Source organism: Anomaloglossus baeobatrachus, chromosome 1, assembly GCF_048569485.1.
Source record: "Anomaloglossus baeobatrachus isolate aAnoBae1 chromosome 1, aAnoBae1.hap1, whole genome shotgun sequence".
NCBI classification, from domain to species: Eukaryota; Metazoa; Chordata; class Amphibia; order Anura; family Aromobatidae; genus Anomaloglossus; species Anomaloglossus baeobatrachus.
In genome coordinates, this window is record NC_134353.1 from 925,274,169 (window position 1) to 925,293,642 (window position 19,474).

Consider the following 19,474-nt stretch of genomic DNA (forward strand, 5'->3'; position numbering starts at 1 on the left):
CTCAGCTGCTGCAGAACTTCATACTATACACCTCAGCTGCTGCAGAACTTCATACTATACAACTCAGCTGCTGCAGAACTTCATACTATACACCTCAGCTGCTGCAGAACTTCATACTATACACCTCAGCTGCTGCAGAACTTCATACTATACACCTCAGCTGCTGCAGGACTTCATACTATATACCTCAGCTGCTTCAGAACCTCATAATACACTTCAGCTCCTGCAGAACTTCAAAATATTCACTTCGCCTGCTGCAGAACTTCATAATATTTATCTCAGCTGCTGAAGAACATCATAATATATACCTCAGCTGTTGCAGAACCACATAATACACACCTCAGCTGCTTCAGAGCTTCATAATATTCATCTCAGATGCTGCAGAACCTCATCATATATTTTAGCTGCTGCAAAATGACATTTTATATACCTCAGCTGCTGCAGAACCACATAATATTCACCTCAGCTACTGCAGAACAATAATACCATTGGGTGCCATTCATACCGCCATAGAATACCTCCATCCAGTACTACTACCGTATACAGTGCCTGCACACTACTGTCTTTCCATGCTCACATAAAACCATACATAGCCCACATAATGCTGCCATACTGTGCCCAAATAATAATGTGCAGCATTATAAAGAATGTATATAATGTTGCCACTTAGTGCTCAGCTAATACTGCAATGTACTGACCAGATAATCCCACCAGAAACTCCCCCGTAACACTTGGATATTGAGGCTTATTTTAATCTACAATGTAATTGTGAGCAAAGAGGAGTATACAGGGCACCCCCGTGCTGTAAAATAAGGGTGTATCACTAAAATAAGCCATGATGTTATGATTCATGAGGGTCCGACCCCTGGGACCACTGATCTTTCGGAAGAAGGGTCCACATCACTGGTGCGGGGCTGCGTTCACCTATTCTTTCCTTCTCAGCAAATTCGCATTCATCTACTGTGCCGGTAATCTTAGCCTGGGCCCGTTTCAGTCCGAAGACCCCCATCACATTAGAATCCCCCCCAAACATATTATTACGGTATTGTTATATATTGCTATATGCTGACCTCTATGTTTTCCTATGTCTTACATGCAGGTCGGACTCATCATGAGATACTGGACTTTTTTATTCACCTTTTCTGTGTTTGGGACGATCGCGGTTTACTTTTCGATCACATATGACTTACACAGCGCGGGCATGCACATCCTGTTCACCTCCATGTTAACCATGACAGGTATGTATGGTGATGGCGGATATAAAAAAAAACCCATGCTTGTGGGGTCTCACAGAAAAAGGGGAGATCTTCCAGACTCCCGAAAGATTTAGCAGTTCTACCTTGTGCATTCTGAATCTCAAAAACTCTGCATTTCCAAAATCTTTCCTTTGCCCGGTGTCAGGATGCTGGGGGTCTGATCATACGAAGGGGCCAGGGAACAGGACATGAAGGAGCGGAAATGGGTGTGAAGCCGGGGTGGCCTCTCATCTCTCGGAGGTTATCTTATCAAAGATGGAGATAACTAAAATAGTTATATGCTGTGCTTCTTATAATAGTTACGTTTATCATGATGCTATATAATAAGGGACGGTGCTATGCATAACATGATATGACACTATATAATAAGGGTCAATGCTATACATAACAATAGAAATTGCTATATAATAAGGGACAGTGCTATATATAACAAGAGAGGACGCTATATAATAAGGGATGGTGCTATGCATAACAAGATAGGACGCTATATAATAAGGGATGGTGCTATGCATAACTAGAGAGGGTGCTATATAATAAGGGTCAATGCTATACATAACAATAGAGAATGCTATATAATAAGGGACAGTGCTATATATAACAAGAAAGGACACTATATAATAAGGGATGATGCTACACATAAGAGAGGATGCTATATAATAAGGGACAGTGCTATATATAACAAGAAAGGATGTTATATAATAAGGGATGGTGCTATATATAATAAGGGATGGTGCTATACATAACAAAAGAGAACGCTATATAATTAGAACAGTTCTATATATAACAAGAAAGGACACTATATAATAAGGGACGGTACTATACATAACAAGAGAGGACACTATATAATAAGGGACGGTGCTATACTTAACAAGAAAGGACGTTATATAATAAGGGATGGTGCTATATATAATAAGGGATGGTGCTATACATAACAAGGGAGAACGCTATATAATTAGAACAGTTCTATATATAACAAGAAAGGACACTATATAATAAGGGATGGTACTATACATAACAAGAGAGGAAGCTATATAATAAGGGACGGTGCTATAGTATATATAATAAGGAATGGTGCTATACATAACAAGAGAGGACACTATAAAATAAGGGACATTGCTATATATAACAAGAAAGGACACCATATAATAAGTAAGGGACGTTGCTATACATAACAAGAGAGGACGCTATATAATAAAGGATGGTACTATACATAACAAGAGAGGCGCTATATAATAAGGGATGGTGCTATACATAACAAAAGAGGCGCTATATAATAAGGGACGGTGCTAAACATAACAAGAGAGAGCACTATATAATAAGGTACAGTGCTATACATAACAAGAAAGTATGCTATATAATAAGGGACAGTGCTGTACATAACAAGAGAGGACACTATATAATAATTGACGGTGCTATACATAACAAGAGAGGACGCTATATAATAAGGGATAGTGCTATACATAACCAGAGAGAACACTATATAATTAGAACAGTTCTATATATAACAAGAAAGGACACTATATAATAAGGGACAGTACTATACATAACAAGAGAGGACGCTATATAATAAGGGACGGCGCTATACATAACAAGAGAGGACGCTATATAATAAGGGATAGTGCTATACATAACCAGAGAAAACACTATATAATTAGAACAGTTCTATATATAACAAGAAAGGACACTATATAATAAGGGACAGTACTATACATAACAAGAGAGGACATTATATAATAGGGGACGGTGCTATACATCTCGAGAGGTTGCTATATAATAAGGGACAATGATATACATAACAAGAAAGGACACAATATAATAAGGGACGGTGCTATACATAACAAGAGAGGACGCTATATAATAAGGGACGGTGCTATACATAACAAGAGAGGACGCTATATAATAAGGGACAGTGCTGTACATAACAAGAGAGGACACTATATAATAATTGACGGTGCTATACATAACAAGAGAGGATGCTATATAATAAGGGATAGTGCTATACATAACCAGAGAGAACACTATATAATTAGAACAATTCTATATATAACAAGAAAGGACACTATATAATAAGGGACAGTACTATACATAACAAGAGAGGACACTATATAATAAGGGACGGCGCTATACATAACAAGAGAGGACGCTATATAATAAGGGATAGTGCTATACATAACCAGAGAGAACACTATATAATTAGAACAGTTCTATATATAACAAGAAAGGACACTATATAATAAGGGACAGTACTATACATAACAAGAGAGGAAGCTATATAATAAGGGATGGTGCTACAGTAAATATAATAAGGGATGGTGCTATACATAACGAGAGGATGCTGTATAATAAGGGACGGTGCTATACATAACAAGAAAGGATGCTATATAATAAAGAACAGTGCTATACATAACGAGAAGACGTTATATAATAAGGGACAATGCTATACATAACAAAAGAGGACACAATATAATAAGGGACGATGCTATATATAACAAGAGAGGATGCTATATAATAAGGGACGGTGCTATACATAACAGAGGATGCTGTTTTTTTGGTTAATTCTCCCAAAAAAAGTGTTATAACGGGAAATCAGAAAGTCTCTTATCCTAAAATGGTAATGATAAAAACTACAAATTGTGCTGAAATGAAAGAGATAAAACTTTTTGGAACGTGAGCAGGAAGAATAAACAGTGAGGAGGGTCCCACTGGGACTGTGACATTGAAGGGTCCGCATAAACCTGTAGCCGGCCCTTGAGTCAGTGGTGAAGGTTGCTTTGGAGTGACAGCTAGCAGAGATCTTGCAATGAGTGCGGAATTGATACTGGAAAGTATAGAAATTTTCATAATACAAAGAATAAAGTTAATTTGCTGAAACCAGAGGATGGCTTTAATTCCCGAAATACTGCAATGTAGGAGTCTGATTTATTTTTGGATCAAGTTTCTAACTAATGTTTTCTCTTCCCAACCCAGGAACGATCACCAATGCGTTGCGACAAGCTTACATCTGGCTAATTATCATCCTGACCGCCGCTATTTGTCTGCTGCCGTACTTGGCACTGGATCTTTTGATGCAGACCGTCTGGCCGTCTCCAGTTGATAAAGTGAGTACCTGAAAATTGTATGGAAAAAACAGGATTACATTATAATTTAAAAATCATTTGTTGGCTGTAAATACAAGTATGTTTAATGGAAATGTTACGTTCAAGCAAAAATTGTTAAAAAATCCTATGATGTCTCCCATGCACAGCACACACAGACATGAGGGATTCCTGCTCTTCTGTCTCTGAGCTGGTGGGTGGAGACTGGCTGCTTTGATGTCTCCCATGCACAGCACACACAGACATGAGGGATTCCTGCCTGCTCTCCTGTCTGAGCTGGTGGGTGGAGACTGGCTGCTATGATGTCTCCCATACACAGCACACACAGACATGAGGGATTCCTGCCTGCTCTTCTTTCTCTGAGCTGGTGGGTGGAGACTGGCTGCTATGATGTCTCCCATACACAGCACACACAGACATGAGGGATTCCTGCCTGCTCTTCTTTCTCTGAGCTGGTGGGTGGAGACTGGCTGCTATGATGTCTCCCATACACAGCACACACAGACATGAGGGATTCCTGGTCTCCTGTCTCTGAGCTGGTGGGTGAAGACTCGCTCCTATGATGTCTCCCATCAGGGCCGTCCTTAGCCTGAATGGCGCCCTGTGCAAAACTGCCCTTTGGTGCCCCCCCCTACTGATTTTTTACCCAGTTTCCCAGTAAACAAATGACGACAGGAGCCAATTTTTTTTACATCCTAATAAAATTCAGCTCTTCAAATGTACAAAATACTCCAAATTTTTGCTGGAGAATCTGCACCTCAAATCCACCACGTTTGATCTCGTTCTTTTAGAGGTCTTCCGATTTCAACCATTTATGCCGTATCCCTGGATATTAAATCATGGATGGTACATGCGGATCCCCCCAATGGGGCGCACATGTATCTGGAGAATGAGGCGCTGCCGCTCTTCATAGAGAGATGATATATATTTCTATACACTAAGGCTATGTGCGCACGTTGCGCAAATACATGCAGTTACGCTGCGCTTTGTAGCGCAGCGTAACTGCATGTGTCCTGTGTCCCCTGCATAGTCTATGGAGATTGTGCAGGGGCCGTGCGCACGTGGCGTTTTAGAGCGCAGCGCTTCGGCTATTGCCGAAGCGCTGCGTTCTAAGAAGTGACATGTCACTTCTTCCGTGCGCTTTGCCGGCAGCTCCTGCTCTGTCTATGGCAGGAGCTGCAGGCAGAGCGCATGGAATCGGCTTCACTACGGACATTTCTGCAGCGATTTAAAGCGCACATGTGCTCTTCAGATCGCTGCAGAAATTTCTGCAGTGAACTGTACGCAACGTGCGCACATAGCCTTAGAGCGGCGCAGGTCGTGGCCCCATTGGTGGGATCAGCATCTACTATACAAATCCTGAGGATAAAAGTACAGGATGATGCCAGACAATGCACGATGGAGCCGGCGGCCGATGCTATGTGTACTCTGGACCAAAAAGTCCAAAATACAAATGTTAAAGGGGAATGTACGAAATTAGAAAAAAAATCTCTGCTTTCTATGTAATAAAGAGTCCTCAGGTTATATGTGTCACTGCCTCTTAGCTCCAATGACCTGAACAGACTGAGGTGCAGCACCACATACACACCTTGAGGACGAGGAGTGCTGTGTATGTGTCACTGCCTCTCAGCTCTACTGACCTGAATAGACTAAGCTGCAGTACCACATACACACCATGAGGGAGGGGCCCTGTGTATGGAAGAACTATGGCATATATACTGTAATCCATTTATTAACCAGTTTGGGCTCACACCTGCTGGCAATGCTGCAAATAATTTTGTTGGTAAATTTGTAAGATAAATCCGCGCTGAATCGTGATATTCTGCAGACTTTCATAATACACACCTCAGCTGCTGCAGAACATCATCATACACATCTCAATTTCTGCAGAACCTCATCATACACATTTCAGCTGCTGCAGAATCTCATAATACACCTCAGCTGCTGCAGAACCCCATAAGGCTATGTGCGCACGTTGCGTATTTGCATGCAGTTACGCTGCGATTTGCACCGCAGCGTAACTGCATGCGTCCTGCGTCCCCAGCATAATCTATGAAGATTATGCAGGAGACGTGCGCACGTGGCGTATTAGAGCACAGCGCTTCAGCTGCTGCCCGAAGTGCGGGTTCTAAGAAGTGACATGTCACTTCTTTCCTGCGCTCTGCATGCAGCGCCCGCTCTGTCTATGGGAGGGGCTGCACTCAGAGCGCATGGAATCGGCTTTTTTTTTTTTTACGGACTCTTTCTGCAGCGATTTGAAGCGCACGTGTGCTGTTCAAATCGCTGCAGAAATTTCTGCAGGGACAGAACGCTACGTGCGCACATAGCCTAATACACATCTCAGCTGCTGCAGCTCCTCATAATACACCTCAGCTGCTGCAGAACCCCATAATACACATCTCAGCTGCTGCAGCTCCTCATAATACACCTCAGCTGCTGCAGAACCCCATAATACACATCTCAGCTGCTGCAGCTTCTCATAATACACATCTCAGCTGCTGCAGCTCCTCATAATACACCTCAGCTGCTGCAGAACCCCATAATACACATCTCAGCTGCTGCAGCTCCTCATAATACACCTCAGCTGCTGCAGAACCCCATAATACACATCTCAGCTGCTGCAGCTCCTCATAATACACATCTCAGCTGCTGCAGCTCCTCATAATACACATCTCAGCTGCTGCAGAACCCCATAATACACATCTCAGCTGCTGCAGCTCCTCATAATACACATTTCAGCTGCTGCAGAACCCCATAATACACATCTCAGCTGCTGCAGCTCCTCATAATACACCTCAGCTGCTGCAGAACCCCATAATACACATCTCAGCTGCTGCAGCTTCTCATAATACACATCTCAGCTGCTGCAGCTCCTCATAATACACATCTCAGCTGCTGCAGAACCCCATAATACACATCTCAGCTGCTGCAGCTCCTCATAATACACATTTCAGCTGCTGCAGAACCCCATAATACACATCTCAGCTGCTGCAGCTCCTCATAATACACATCTCAGCTGCTGCAGAACCCCATAATACACATCTCAGCTTCTGCAGCTCCTCATAATACACATCTCAGCTGCTGCAGAACCCCATAATACACATCTCAGCTTCTGCAGCTCCTCATAATACACATCTCAGCTGCTGCAGAACCCCATAATACACATCTCAGCTGCTGCAGCTCCTCATAATACACATTTCAGCTGCTGCAGAACCCCATAATACACATCTCAGCTGCTGCAGCTCCTCATAATACACATTTCAGCTGCTGCAGAACCCCATAATACACATCTCAGCTTCTGCAGCTCCTCATAATATACATCTCAGCTGCTGCAGAACCCCATAATACACATCTCAGCTTCTGCAGCTCCTCATAATACACATCTCAGCTGCTGCAGAACCCCATAATACACATCTCAGCTTCTGCAGCTCCTCATAATACACATCTCAGCTGCTGCAGAACCCCATAATACACATCTCAGCTGCTGCAGAACCCCATAATACACATCTCAGCTGCTGCAGAACCCCATAATACACATCTCAGCTGCTGCAGCTCCTCATAATACACATCTCAGCTGCTGCAGAACCCCATAATACACATCTCAGCTGCTGCAGCTCCTCATAATACACATCTCAGCTGCTGCAGAACCCCATAATACACATCTCAGCTGCTGCAGCTCCTCATAATACACCTCAGCTGCTGCAGAACCCCATAATACACCTCAGCTGCTGCAGAACCCCATAATACACCTCAGCTGCTGGCGATGCATTACATTGACAGACCGTCATACCTACACTAAACCATTCCATGCGATGTGCAGACGGCAGTGACGCCATGTCACATATGAGACTCCAATGTTATTTTGTTACAGCATAAGTTCTCTGACAGCTGATTCCTGCACAACCTCCGGGTGGAAGGAATCAGACATCGGCTCCATTATTGCAGTCGTGTATATTTTACTCTGATGCTGCCGCGTTTCAAATAAAACACATATAATATCTGTCCAGGGACGATGCAACTAGGATGAGGAGCCCGGGAGGCCGGTCCCCGGCGGCTTCTCCCTGCTCTGCTGCCCTGGACTGACCAGTGTCTCCCCTGTGTGACATTCTGCAGATTAGCCGAATCCCCAAAGTATATAATATACACTGTTAGGATTTAATTTGCCAATCTGAGAGGTCATGTGATCGCTCACCAGTGATTTGCAGACCCAGGGTCATCTGCTGAGTGACGTCTCCTCCTGCTTCTCTCATTGTTATCATTTTCAATTTGAGAGAAACAGGAGGAGACGTCATTTGGCAGATGACCACACATTGCAAATCACATGTGAGCGATCAGATAACTACCACTTGAATCAGCAAGTGAAATCCTAACAGAGCACATATTACACACCTTTAGGATATGGCAGGTCAATATTCAGAATTACATTACATTACACACTATACGTGACATGTACAGGGCATATGTAGGGCGTATAATATATATATATATATATATATATATATATATATATATATATAATGTATTATCCCCTACATTTGCTCTGCAGCCGCTCTTGTCGCAGCTGCGGGGCCCACTGGCATAACGTCCCAGGCTCCCCCTGATGTCATTACACCTATCTGGGACCCACAGCTGCAGAGCAAGGGCGATACAGGGAGCCAGGGGCCATCCAGTCCTCAATGGTGTTCAACCATGCATCCGAGGAAATAGCAATGGCCCCCATCACCCACAGTCCTTGTCATTTTGCCACTGCATAAATTACACCATATACATGGCACACATAGATACTATGGAAAAGATGGATGGATGCAGGGTCGGACTGGGGTGTCTGGGGTCCACAGGAGTTATATCTAGAGGCCACACTACAACTATATGCAAATACCTGCAGAAGCCCCCACACAGCCTCCTACACGCAGCAGGAGCTCCCACACAGCCTCATACACGCAGCAGGAGCTCCCACACAGCCTCCTATACACAGCAGGAGCTCCCACACAGCCTCCTATACACAGCAGGATCCCCCACACAGTCTCCTACACACAGCAGGATCCCCCACACAGCCTCCTACACGCAGCAGGATCCCCCACACAGCCTCCTACACGCAGCAGGAGCCCCCGCACAGCCTCCTATACACAGCAGGAGCCCCCACACAGCCTCCTATACACAGCAGGAGCCCCCACACAGCCTCCTATACACAGCAGGAGCTCCCACACAGCCTCCTACACGCAGCAGGATCCCCCACACAGCCTCCTACACGCAGCAGGAGCTCCCACACAGCCTCCTATACACAGCAGGATCCCCCACACAGTCTCCTACACGCAGCAGGATCCCCCACACAGCCTCCTACTCGCAGCAGGAGCCCCCACACAGCCTCCTATACACAGCAGGAGCCCCCACACAGCCTCCTATACACAGCAGGAGCCCCCACACAGCCTCCTATACACAGCAGGAGCTCCCACACAGCCTCCTACACGCAGCAGGATCCCCCACACAGCCTCCTACACGCAGCAGGAGCTCCCACACAGCCTCCTATACACAGCAGGATCCCCCACACAGTCTCCTACACGCAGCAGGATCCCCCACACAGCCTCCTACTCGCAGCAGGAGCCCCCACACAGCCTCCTATACACAGCAGGAGCCCCCACACAGCCTCCTATACACAGCAGGAGCTCCCACACAGCCTCCTACACGCAGCAGGAGCTCCCACACAGCCTCCTATACACAGCAGGGTCCCCCACACAGCCTCCTACATGCAGCAGGATCCCCCACACAGCCTCCTACATGCAGCAGGAGCCCCCACACAGCCTCCAACATGCAGCAGGATCCCCCACACAGCCTCCTACACGCAGCAGGAGCCCCCACACAGCCTCCTATACGCAGCAGGATCCCCCACACAGCCTCCTACACGCAGCAGGAGCCCCCACACAGCCTCCTACACGCAGAAGGAGCCCCCACACAGCCTCCTACACGCAGCAGGATCCCCCACACAGCCTCCTATACACAGCAGGATCCCCCACACAGCCTCCTACACGCAGCAGGAGCCCCCACACAGCCTACAACACGGAGCAGGAGCTCCCACGCAGCCTCCTACATGCAGCAGGATCCCCCACACAGCCTCCTACACGCAGCAGGATCCCCCACACAGCCTCCTACACGCAGCAGGAGCTCCCACACAGCCTCCTACACGCAGCAGGATCCCCCACACAGCCTCCTACACACAGCAGGAGCTCCCACACAGCCTCCTACACGCAGAAGGATCCCCCACACAGCCTCCTACACTCAGCAGGATCCCCCACACAGCCTCCTACACGCAGCAGGATCCCCCACACAGCCTCCTATACGCAGCAGGAGCCCCCACACAGCCTCCTACACGCAGCAGGAGCCCCCACACAGCCTCCTACACGCAGCAGGATCCCCCACACAGCCTCCTACACGCAGCAGGAGCTCCCACACAGCCTCCTATACACAGCAGGATCCCCCACACAGCCTCCTACACGCAGCAGGAGCTCCCACACAGCCTCCTACACGCAGCAGGATCCCCCACACAGCCTCCTACACGCAGCAGGAGCTCCCACACAGCCTCCTACACGCAGCAGGATCCCCCACACAGCCTCCTACACTCAGCAGGATCCCCCACACAGCCTCCTACACGCAGCAGGATCCCCCACACAGCCTCCTATACGCAGCAGGAGCCCCCACACAGCCTCCTACACGCAGCAGGAGCCCCCACACAGCCTCCTACACGCAGCAGGATCCCCCACACAGCCTCCTACACGCAGCAGGAGCTCCCACACAGCCTCATACACGCAGCAGGAGCTCCCACACAGCCTCCTATACACAGCAGGATCCCCCACACAGTCTCCTACACGCAGCAGGATCCCCCACACAGCCTCCTACACGCAGCAGGAGCCCCCACACAGCCTCCTATACACAGCAGGAGCCCCCACACAGCCTCCTATACACAGCAGGATCCCTCACACAGCCTCCTACACGCAGCAGGAGCCCCCACACAGCCTCCTATACACAGCAGGAGCCCCCACACAGCCTCCTACACGCAGCAGGAGCCCCCACACAGCCTCCTATACACAGCAGGATCCCCCACACAGCCTCCTACACGCAGCAGGATCACCCACACAGCCTCCTACATGCAGCAGGAGCCCCCACACAGCCTCCTATACGCAGCAGGAGCCCCCACCCAGCCTCCTACACGTAGCAGGATCTCCCACACAGCCTCCTACACGCAGCAGGAGCCCCCACACAGCCTCCTACACGCAGCAGGAGCCCCCACACAGCCTCCTACACGCAGCAGGAGCACCCACACAGCCTCCTACACGCAGCAGGAGCCCCCACACAGCCTCCTACACGCAGCAGGAGCCCCCACACAGCCTCCTACACGCAGCAGGATCCCCCACACAGCCTCCTACACTCAGCAGGATCCCCCACACAGCCTCCTACACGCAGCAGGATCCCCCACACAGCCTCCTATACGCAGCAGGAGCTCCCACACAGCCTCCTACATGCAGCAGGATCCCCCACACAGCCTCCTACATGCAGCAGGAGCCCCCACACAGCCTCCTACATGCAGCAGGATCCCCTACACAGCCTCCTACACGCAGCAGGAGCCCCCACACAGCCTCCTATACGCAGCAGGATCCCCCACACAGCCTCCTACACGCAGCAGGAGCCCCCACACAGCCTCCTACACGCAGCAGGAGCCCCCACACAGCCTCCTACACGCAGCAGGATCCCCCACACAGCCTCCTATACACAGCAGGATCCCCCACACAGCCTCCTACATGCAGCAGGAGCCCCCACACAGCCTACAACACGGAGCAGGATCCCCCACACAGCCTCCTACACGCAGCAGGAGCCCCCACACAGCCTCCTATACACAGCAGGAGCCCCCACACAGCCTCCTATACACAGCAGGAGCCCCCACACAGCCTCCTATACACAGCAGGATCCCTCACACAGCCTCCTACATGCAGCAGGAGCCCCCACACAGCCTCCTATACACAGCAGGAGCCCCCACACAGCCTCCTACATGCAGCAGGAGCCCCCACACAGCCTACTAAACACAGCAGGATCCCCCACACAGCCTCCTACACGCCTCAGGATCACCCACACAGCCTCCTACATGCAGCAGGAGCCCCCACACAGCCTCCTATACGCAGCAGGAGCCCCCACCCAGCCTCCTACACGCAGCAGGATCCCCCACACAGCCTCCTACACGCAGCAGGAGCCCCCACACAGCCTCCTACACGCAGCAGGAGCCCCCCACACAGCCTCCTACACGCAGCAGGAGCCCCCACACAGCCTCCTACACGCCTCAGGATCACCCACACAGCCTCCTACATGCAGCAGGAGCCCCCACACAGCCTCCTATACGCAGCAGGAGCCCCCACCCAGCCTCCTACACGCAGCAGGATCCCCCACACAGCCTCCTACACGCAGCAGGAGCCCCCACACAGCCTCCTACACGCAGCAGGAGCCCCCACACAGCCTCCTACACGCAGCAGGAGCACCCACACAGCCTCCTACACGCAGCAGGAGCCCCCACACAGCCTCCTACACGCAGCAGGAGCCCCCACACAGCCTCCTACACGCAGCAGGATCCCCCACACAGCCTCCTACACTCAGCAGGATCCCCCACACAGCCTCCTACATGCAGCAGGATCCCCCACACAGCCTCCTATACACAGCAGGAGCCCCCACACAGCCTCCTACACGCAGCAGGAGCCCCCACACAGCCTCCTAAACACAGCAGGATCCCCCACACAGCCTCCTACACGCCTCAGGATCACCCACACAGCCTCCTACATGCAGCAGGAGCCCCCACACAGCCTCCTATACGCAGCAGGAGCCCCCACACAGCCTCCTAAACACAGCAGGATCCCCCACACAGCCTCCTACACGCCTCAGGATCACCCACACAGCCTCCTACATGCAGCAGGAGCCCCCACACAGCCTCCTACACGCAGCAGGAGCCCCCACACAGCCTCCTAAACACAGCAGGATCCCCCACACAGCCTCCTACACGCCTCAGGATCACCCACACAGCCTCCTACATGCAGCAGGAGCCCCCACACAGCCTCCTATACACAGCAGGATCCCTCACACAGCCTCCTACACGCAGCAGGAGCCCCCACACAGCCTCCTATACACAGCAGGAGCCCCCACACAGCCTCCTACATGCAGCAGGAGCCCCCACACAGCCTCCTAAACACAGCAGGATCCCCCACACAGCCTCCTACACGCCTCAGGATCACCCACACAGCCTCCTACATGCAGCAGGAGCCCCCACACAGCCTCCTATACGCAGCAGGAGCCCCCACCCAGCCTCCTACACGCAGCAGGATCCCCCACACAGCCTCCTACACGCAGCAGGAGCCCCCACACAGCCTCCTACACGCAGCAGGAGCCCCCACACAGCCTCCTACACGCAGCAGGAGCACCCACACAGCCTCCTACACGCAGCAGGAGCCCCCACACAGCCTCCTACACGCAGCAGGAGCCCCCACACAGCCTCCTACACGCAGCAGGATCCCCCACACAGCCTCCTACACTCAGCAGGATCCCCCACACAGCCTCCTACACGCAGCAGGATCCCCCACACAGCCTCCTATACACAGCAGGAGCCCCCACACAGCCTCCTACACGCAGCAGGAGCCCCCACACAGCCTCCTAAACACAGCAGGATCCCCCACACAGCCTCCTACACGCCTCAGGATCACCCACACAGCCTCCTACATGCAGCAGGAGCCCCCACACAGCCTCCTATACGCAGCAGGAGCCCCCACCCAGCCTCCTACACGCAGCAGGATCCCCCACACAGCCTCCTACACGCAGCAGGAGCCCCCACACAGCCTCCTACACGCAGCAGGAGCCCCCACACAGCCTCCTACACGCAGCAGGAGCACCCACACAGCCTCCTACACGCAGCAGGAGCCCCCACACAGCCTCCTACACGCAGCAGGAGCCCCCACACAGCCTCCTACACGCAGCAGGATCCCCCACACAGCCTCCTACACTCAGCAGGATCCCCCACACAGCCTCCTACACGCAGCAGGATCCCCCACACAGCCTCCTATACGCAGCAGGAGCCCCCACACAGCCTCCTACACGCAGCAGGAGCCCCCACACAGCCTCCTACACGCAGCAGGAGCTCCCACACAGCCTCCTATACGCAGCAGGATCCCCCACACAGCCTCCTACACGCAGCAGGAGCTCCCACACAGCCTCCTATACACAACAGGATCCCCCACACAGTCTCCTACACGCAGCAGGATCCCCCACACAGCCTCCTACACGCAGCAGGAGCCCCCACACAGCCTCCTATACACAGCAGGAGCCCCCACACAGCCTCCTATACACAGCAGGAGCCCCCACACAGCCTCTTATACACAGAAGGAGCTCCCACACAGCCTCCTACACGCAGCAGGATCCCCCACACAGCATCCTACACGCAGCAGGAGCTCCCACACAGCCTCCTATACACAGCAGGATCCCCCACACAGTCTCCTACACGCAGCAGGATCCCCCACACAGCCTCCTACACGCAGCAGGAGCCCCCACACAGCCTCCTATACACAGCAGGAGCCCCCACACAGCCTCCTATACACAGCAGGAGCCCCCACACAGCCTCCTATACACAGCAGGAGCTCCCACACAGCCTCCTACACGCAGCAGGAGCTCCCACACAGCCTCCTATACACAGCAGGATCCCCCACACAGCCTCCTACATGCAGCAGGATCCCCCACACAGCCTCCTACATGCAGCAGGATCCCCCACACAGTCTCCTACACGCAGCAGGATCCCCCACACAGCCTCCTACACGCAGCAGGAGCACCCACACAGCCTCCTACACGCAGCAGGAGCCCCCACACAGCCTCCTACACGCAGCAGGAGCCCCCACACAGCCTCCTACACGCAGCAGGATCCCCCACACAGCCTCCTACACTCAGCAGGATCGCCCACACAGCCTCCTACATGCAGCAGGATCCCCCACACAGCCTCCTATACACAGCAGGAGCCCCCACACAGCCTCCTACACGCAGCAGGAGCCCCCACACAGCCTCCTAAACACAGCAGGATCCCCCACACAGCCTCCTACACGCCTCAGGATCACCCACACAGCCTCCTACATGCAGCAGGAGCCCCCACACAGCCTCCTATACGCAGCAGGAGCCCCCACACAGCCTCCTAAACACAGCAGGATCCCCCACACAGCCTCTTATACACAGCAGGAGCTCCCACACAGCCTCTTATACACAGCAGGAGCTCCCACACAGCCTCCTACACGCAGCAGGATCCCCCACACAGCATCCTACACGCAGCAGGAGCTCCCACACAGCCTCCTATACACAGCAGGATCCCCCACACAGTCTCCTACACGCAGCAGGATCCCCCACACAGCCTCCTACACGCAGCAGGAGCCCCCACACAGCCTCCTATACACAGCAGGAGCCCCCACACAGCCTCCTATACACAGCAGGAGCCCCCACACAGCCTCCTATACACAGCAGGAGCTCCCACACAGCCTCCTACACGCAGCAGGAGCTCCCACACAGCCTCCTATACACAGCAGGATCCCCCACACAGCCTCCTACATGCAGCAGGATCCCCCACACAGCATCCTACATGCAGCAGGAGCCCCCACACAGCCTCCTACATGCAGCAAGATCCCCCACACAGCTCATAAGTGGGGAAAGAAGCATATTTCTCTAATAAGATCTATAACAAAGTTTCTTATATCGGCTTGCACTATTAATTAATGCAAATTTGTTGATAAATTCACATAAATTACAAGTATTTTATTTAGGTTTTGTCTAGTAAAGGCCACAATTTCCAATAGACACAGTTTTATCATATTTGGATACATATAATCTGCCAAAAATATTGAGCTATATCCTAAATACCTGTCATTACTTACAGCTTTTATTATACTCCAGAGCTGAATTCACAATTCTGCTGGTTTTATATTTTTACATTTTTAAATGGCCCAATAGCTTAGCTAAGCTGATATAAGGTAAGCAGAAAGTTACTTGCCTCATGTCAGTATTTGCTGTAGTTAAGTAAAAAGACTGATGGCACTTCCTAACACGCAAGTGTGAACAGGTGCATACTGAGCATGAGATATATTATAATAAATAAGGAAACAGCTGCACTCTGAAATGCTAAGATATGTTAACAATGAGTATATGAACAGGGGCGTAACGATCACTGTCACAATCCATTTGGGTTGGCGGGCCCGGGGGTACAGGTGGTCCGCCAACCTCAGCATTTGTTTCACTGATATATGCATCCAAGTACGCACATCCCATTGAAGTGCATTGCAGCATAGAGACCATTCAGGTCCCTGCACTGCCATGTGCCAGCCGCCAATTAAGGATATGAATATTCACTGCTACCCACGCCCCTAATCCCGCCCACCTCTTTGAACTGAAGCCGGTGCGGAGAGTTGGGAGGGATTATGGGCGTGGGGAGCAGTGAATATTCATGTTCTTTAATAGCAGCACACGTGACCACCCAGAAGCCGTCTCCCTTCAGCAGCTGGGTGATCACGTGTGCTGCTATAAAAGAATATGAATATTCATTGCTCTCCACCCCCATAATCCCAGGCTTGTGGAGCAGCAAATATGCCGAAAGCTGATGGCTGTGTAAGTGGGCGCGCATGACAGTGATGTCAAGCGCTGAGTTGCTTACACGCTGATGTCAGTTGCCAGCATGACAGCATTGGAGGAGGACACCAGAGGAGTGGAGGGAAGGTGAGTATAATTATTTTTTGTACTGTGTGAGATGTGACGAGGGATGATATGTACCAGGATGTGGTCATATGCCAGGACAGGGCCGTGATGGGGACATAAATGCCAGGATGGGACTATGAAGAGGACATACATACCAGGATGTGACCTAGGGACATAAATACCAGGATATAGCCATGATGGGGGTCATACACCAGAATGGGGCCTTGGTGGGGACATATACCAGGACAGGGCCGTGATGGGGACATAAATGCCAGGATGGGACTATGAAGAGGACATACATATCAGGATGTGACCTAGGGACATAAATACCAGGATATAGCCATGATGGGGTCATACACCAGAATGGGGCCATGATGGGGACATATACCAGGATGGGGCCATGATGGGGACAAATACAAGGATGGGGCCATGGTGGGGACATTTACCAAGATGAAGCCATGATGGGGACATATACCAGGATGGACCCATGATAGGGACACATATACCAGGATGAGGCTATATATATACCAGGATATAGCCATGATTGGGTCATACACCAGGATGGGGCCATGATGGGGACATATATACCAGGATGGGGCCATGATGAAAACTTATATAACAGGATGGGGTCATGATGGGGACATACAGTATATGCCAGGATTGAACCATTTACAGCAAGATATAGGCATGATGGTGTCATACACCAGAATGGGGCCATGATGGGGACATATACCAGAATGGGAACATGAAGGGGACATATACCAGGATGGGGGACATATTTACCAGGAAATGGGGGTGGGGCCCAGGCTCAAATTTTGCATTGGAGCCCCGCAGACTCTAGTTACACCACTGTCTATAAATATGAACATGCATTACTGCTAAGAAAATGCATATAAAAATTGAGGCACTTAACATATAAGAAAAGGTCAGTTTTATGTGAGCCCAACAGCCAACGTCAAGGCGGATCTCTATCTACTCTAATGCCTCTCTTTGGGTTAAAAGCCTTCCAATTTATGCATGGATAGGAACCTGCTAATAAGGATTAAAATTGCCTAAGGCTGATGAGAAGAAGTGCTCAATTAGACGGCATAAAGCCATAATCTGAGTAAAAAGACTGATGGCACCTACCAACATGCAGGTGTGAACATGTGATGTGTTATAACAAATAAAGTGACAGTTGCACGCTGAAATGCTACTAAATGTTGACAAGTAGTCACTAAAACTTGATGTAATGACTACATTTCCCACAATGCAAATCGCAAATCCATGAATTCAGCTCTGAAGTCTGCAGAATTGTGATTGCTGCTCTGGAGTACAGTATAATATGGACTGTAACTGCTTGATTATTGTTGTCTCATGTGATGTGTTTTTTCTCCTTCTAAGGTGCAAAAAAATCCAGAGAAATACATAGAGAAAGAACCAATGGAAGAAGAGGTGAGCCCGATCCGACGTGCTTCAACTATGCGACGCTCTGCGTATGCATTCTCCCATCAGAGAGGTTATGGCGATCTCATCTCAACCGGACGCAGTATACGGAGGAAGAAGACTGCACCCAATGAAATGAGTGGATCTAATGGGAACGCTTAAAGGGGGTGTCTCATAAAGGCCGCTCTTGTCCAAGTGGATGTTTACGGCATGTGGACTCTATAGAGGGGAGTCCTCACCTCGGGGCCGCCCTAGTAGATTAGATCTGTCCATGCATCCTCCTGCTTGGACGGCCATTATTTGCCATTGCCAGACAGGGCTTTTTTTGCAGATGATGGCCAGGATGAAACTCCGTTTTAAGATGAGACTTTTTTCTTTAGACGTTCCTCTGCCAGAAGGTGGACCTTTCTGCGTAATGTTTACATGGACTATGATGATGGGTTACTGACATTTATGTAGATAATGATTTTTAATAAATTATTTCTGGACTTTATCAGGAGGCTTCAAATTTATTTACACTTCTTATATAATACTTTTTTGGGTTGGCAATCTATAGTTTTTAATTTATTTAATTTTCTGGTGATTAAATATTTTTGATCTTTTTCATGCCTTAAAAAAAAGAATTTGCCTTTTTTTTCTCATTGTTTTAACATTTACTAATTGGGATGAATATTTTAATTTTTTTTTAGTTCAGTCATATGTGCTAATTTTTAAAATTTTGCAATTTTCATTCTAGGAAAAGATGGTAATTCGATGGTTTATTAGTGAGATTTTTTAAATATTTTTTTAATATGTTTTACATTATTATTGGTTCTTTTAGGAGACTTGATCGCTTTATCCCCTATGCGTAAAGTCAATGTACTGGGCTTCGTAGAGATAGGAGCAAGGATTTCGGTAGCCCCTTTTTTTCGATGACAAGCCATCGGTACTACGGGGATTCCTGATAAAATTGACATC

At 49.9% G+C, this 19,474-nt stretch overlaps 1 protein-coding gene across 1 annotated transcript in view; it reads left to right on the forward strand.

Moving 5' to 3' along the window:
• LOC142256432 (phospholipid-transporting ATPase IC-like) overlaps positions 1-19,028 on the forward strand; it is a 165,482-nt gene extending 146,454 nt beyond the window's left edge. The window contains exons 26-28 of the mRNA XM_075328118.1: positions 1,100-1,238; positions 4,224-4,354; positions 18,476-19,028. Coding sequence (XP_075184233.1) covers positions 1,100-1,238; positions 4,224-4,354; positions 18,476-18,679 — 474 coding nt within the window. The 3' untranslated portion in view covers positions 18,680-19,028. The remainder of the gene's footprint in view (positions 1-1,099; positions 1,239-4,223; positions 4,355-18,475) is intronic.
• Positions 19,029-19,474: the final 446 nt, after the last annotated feature.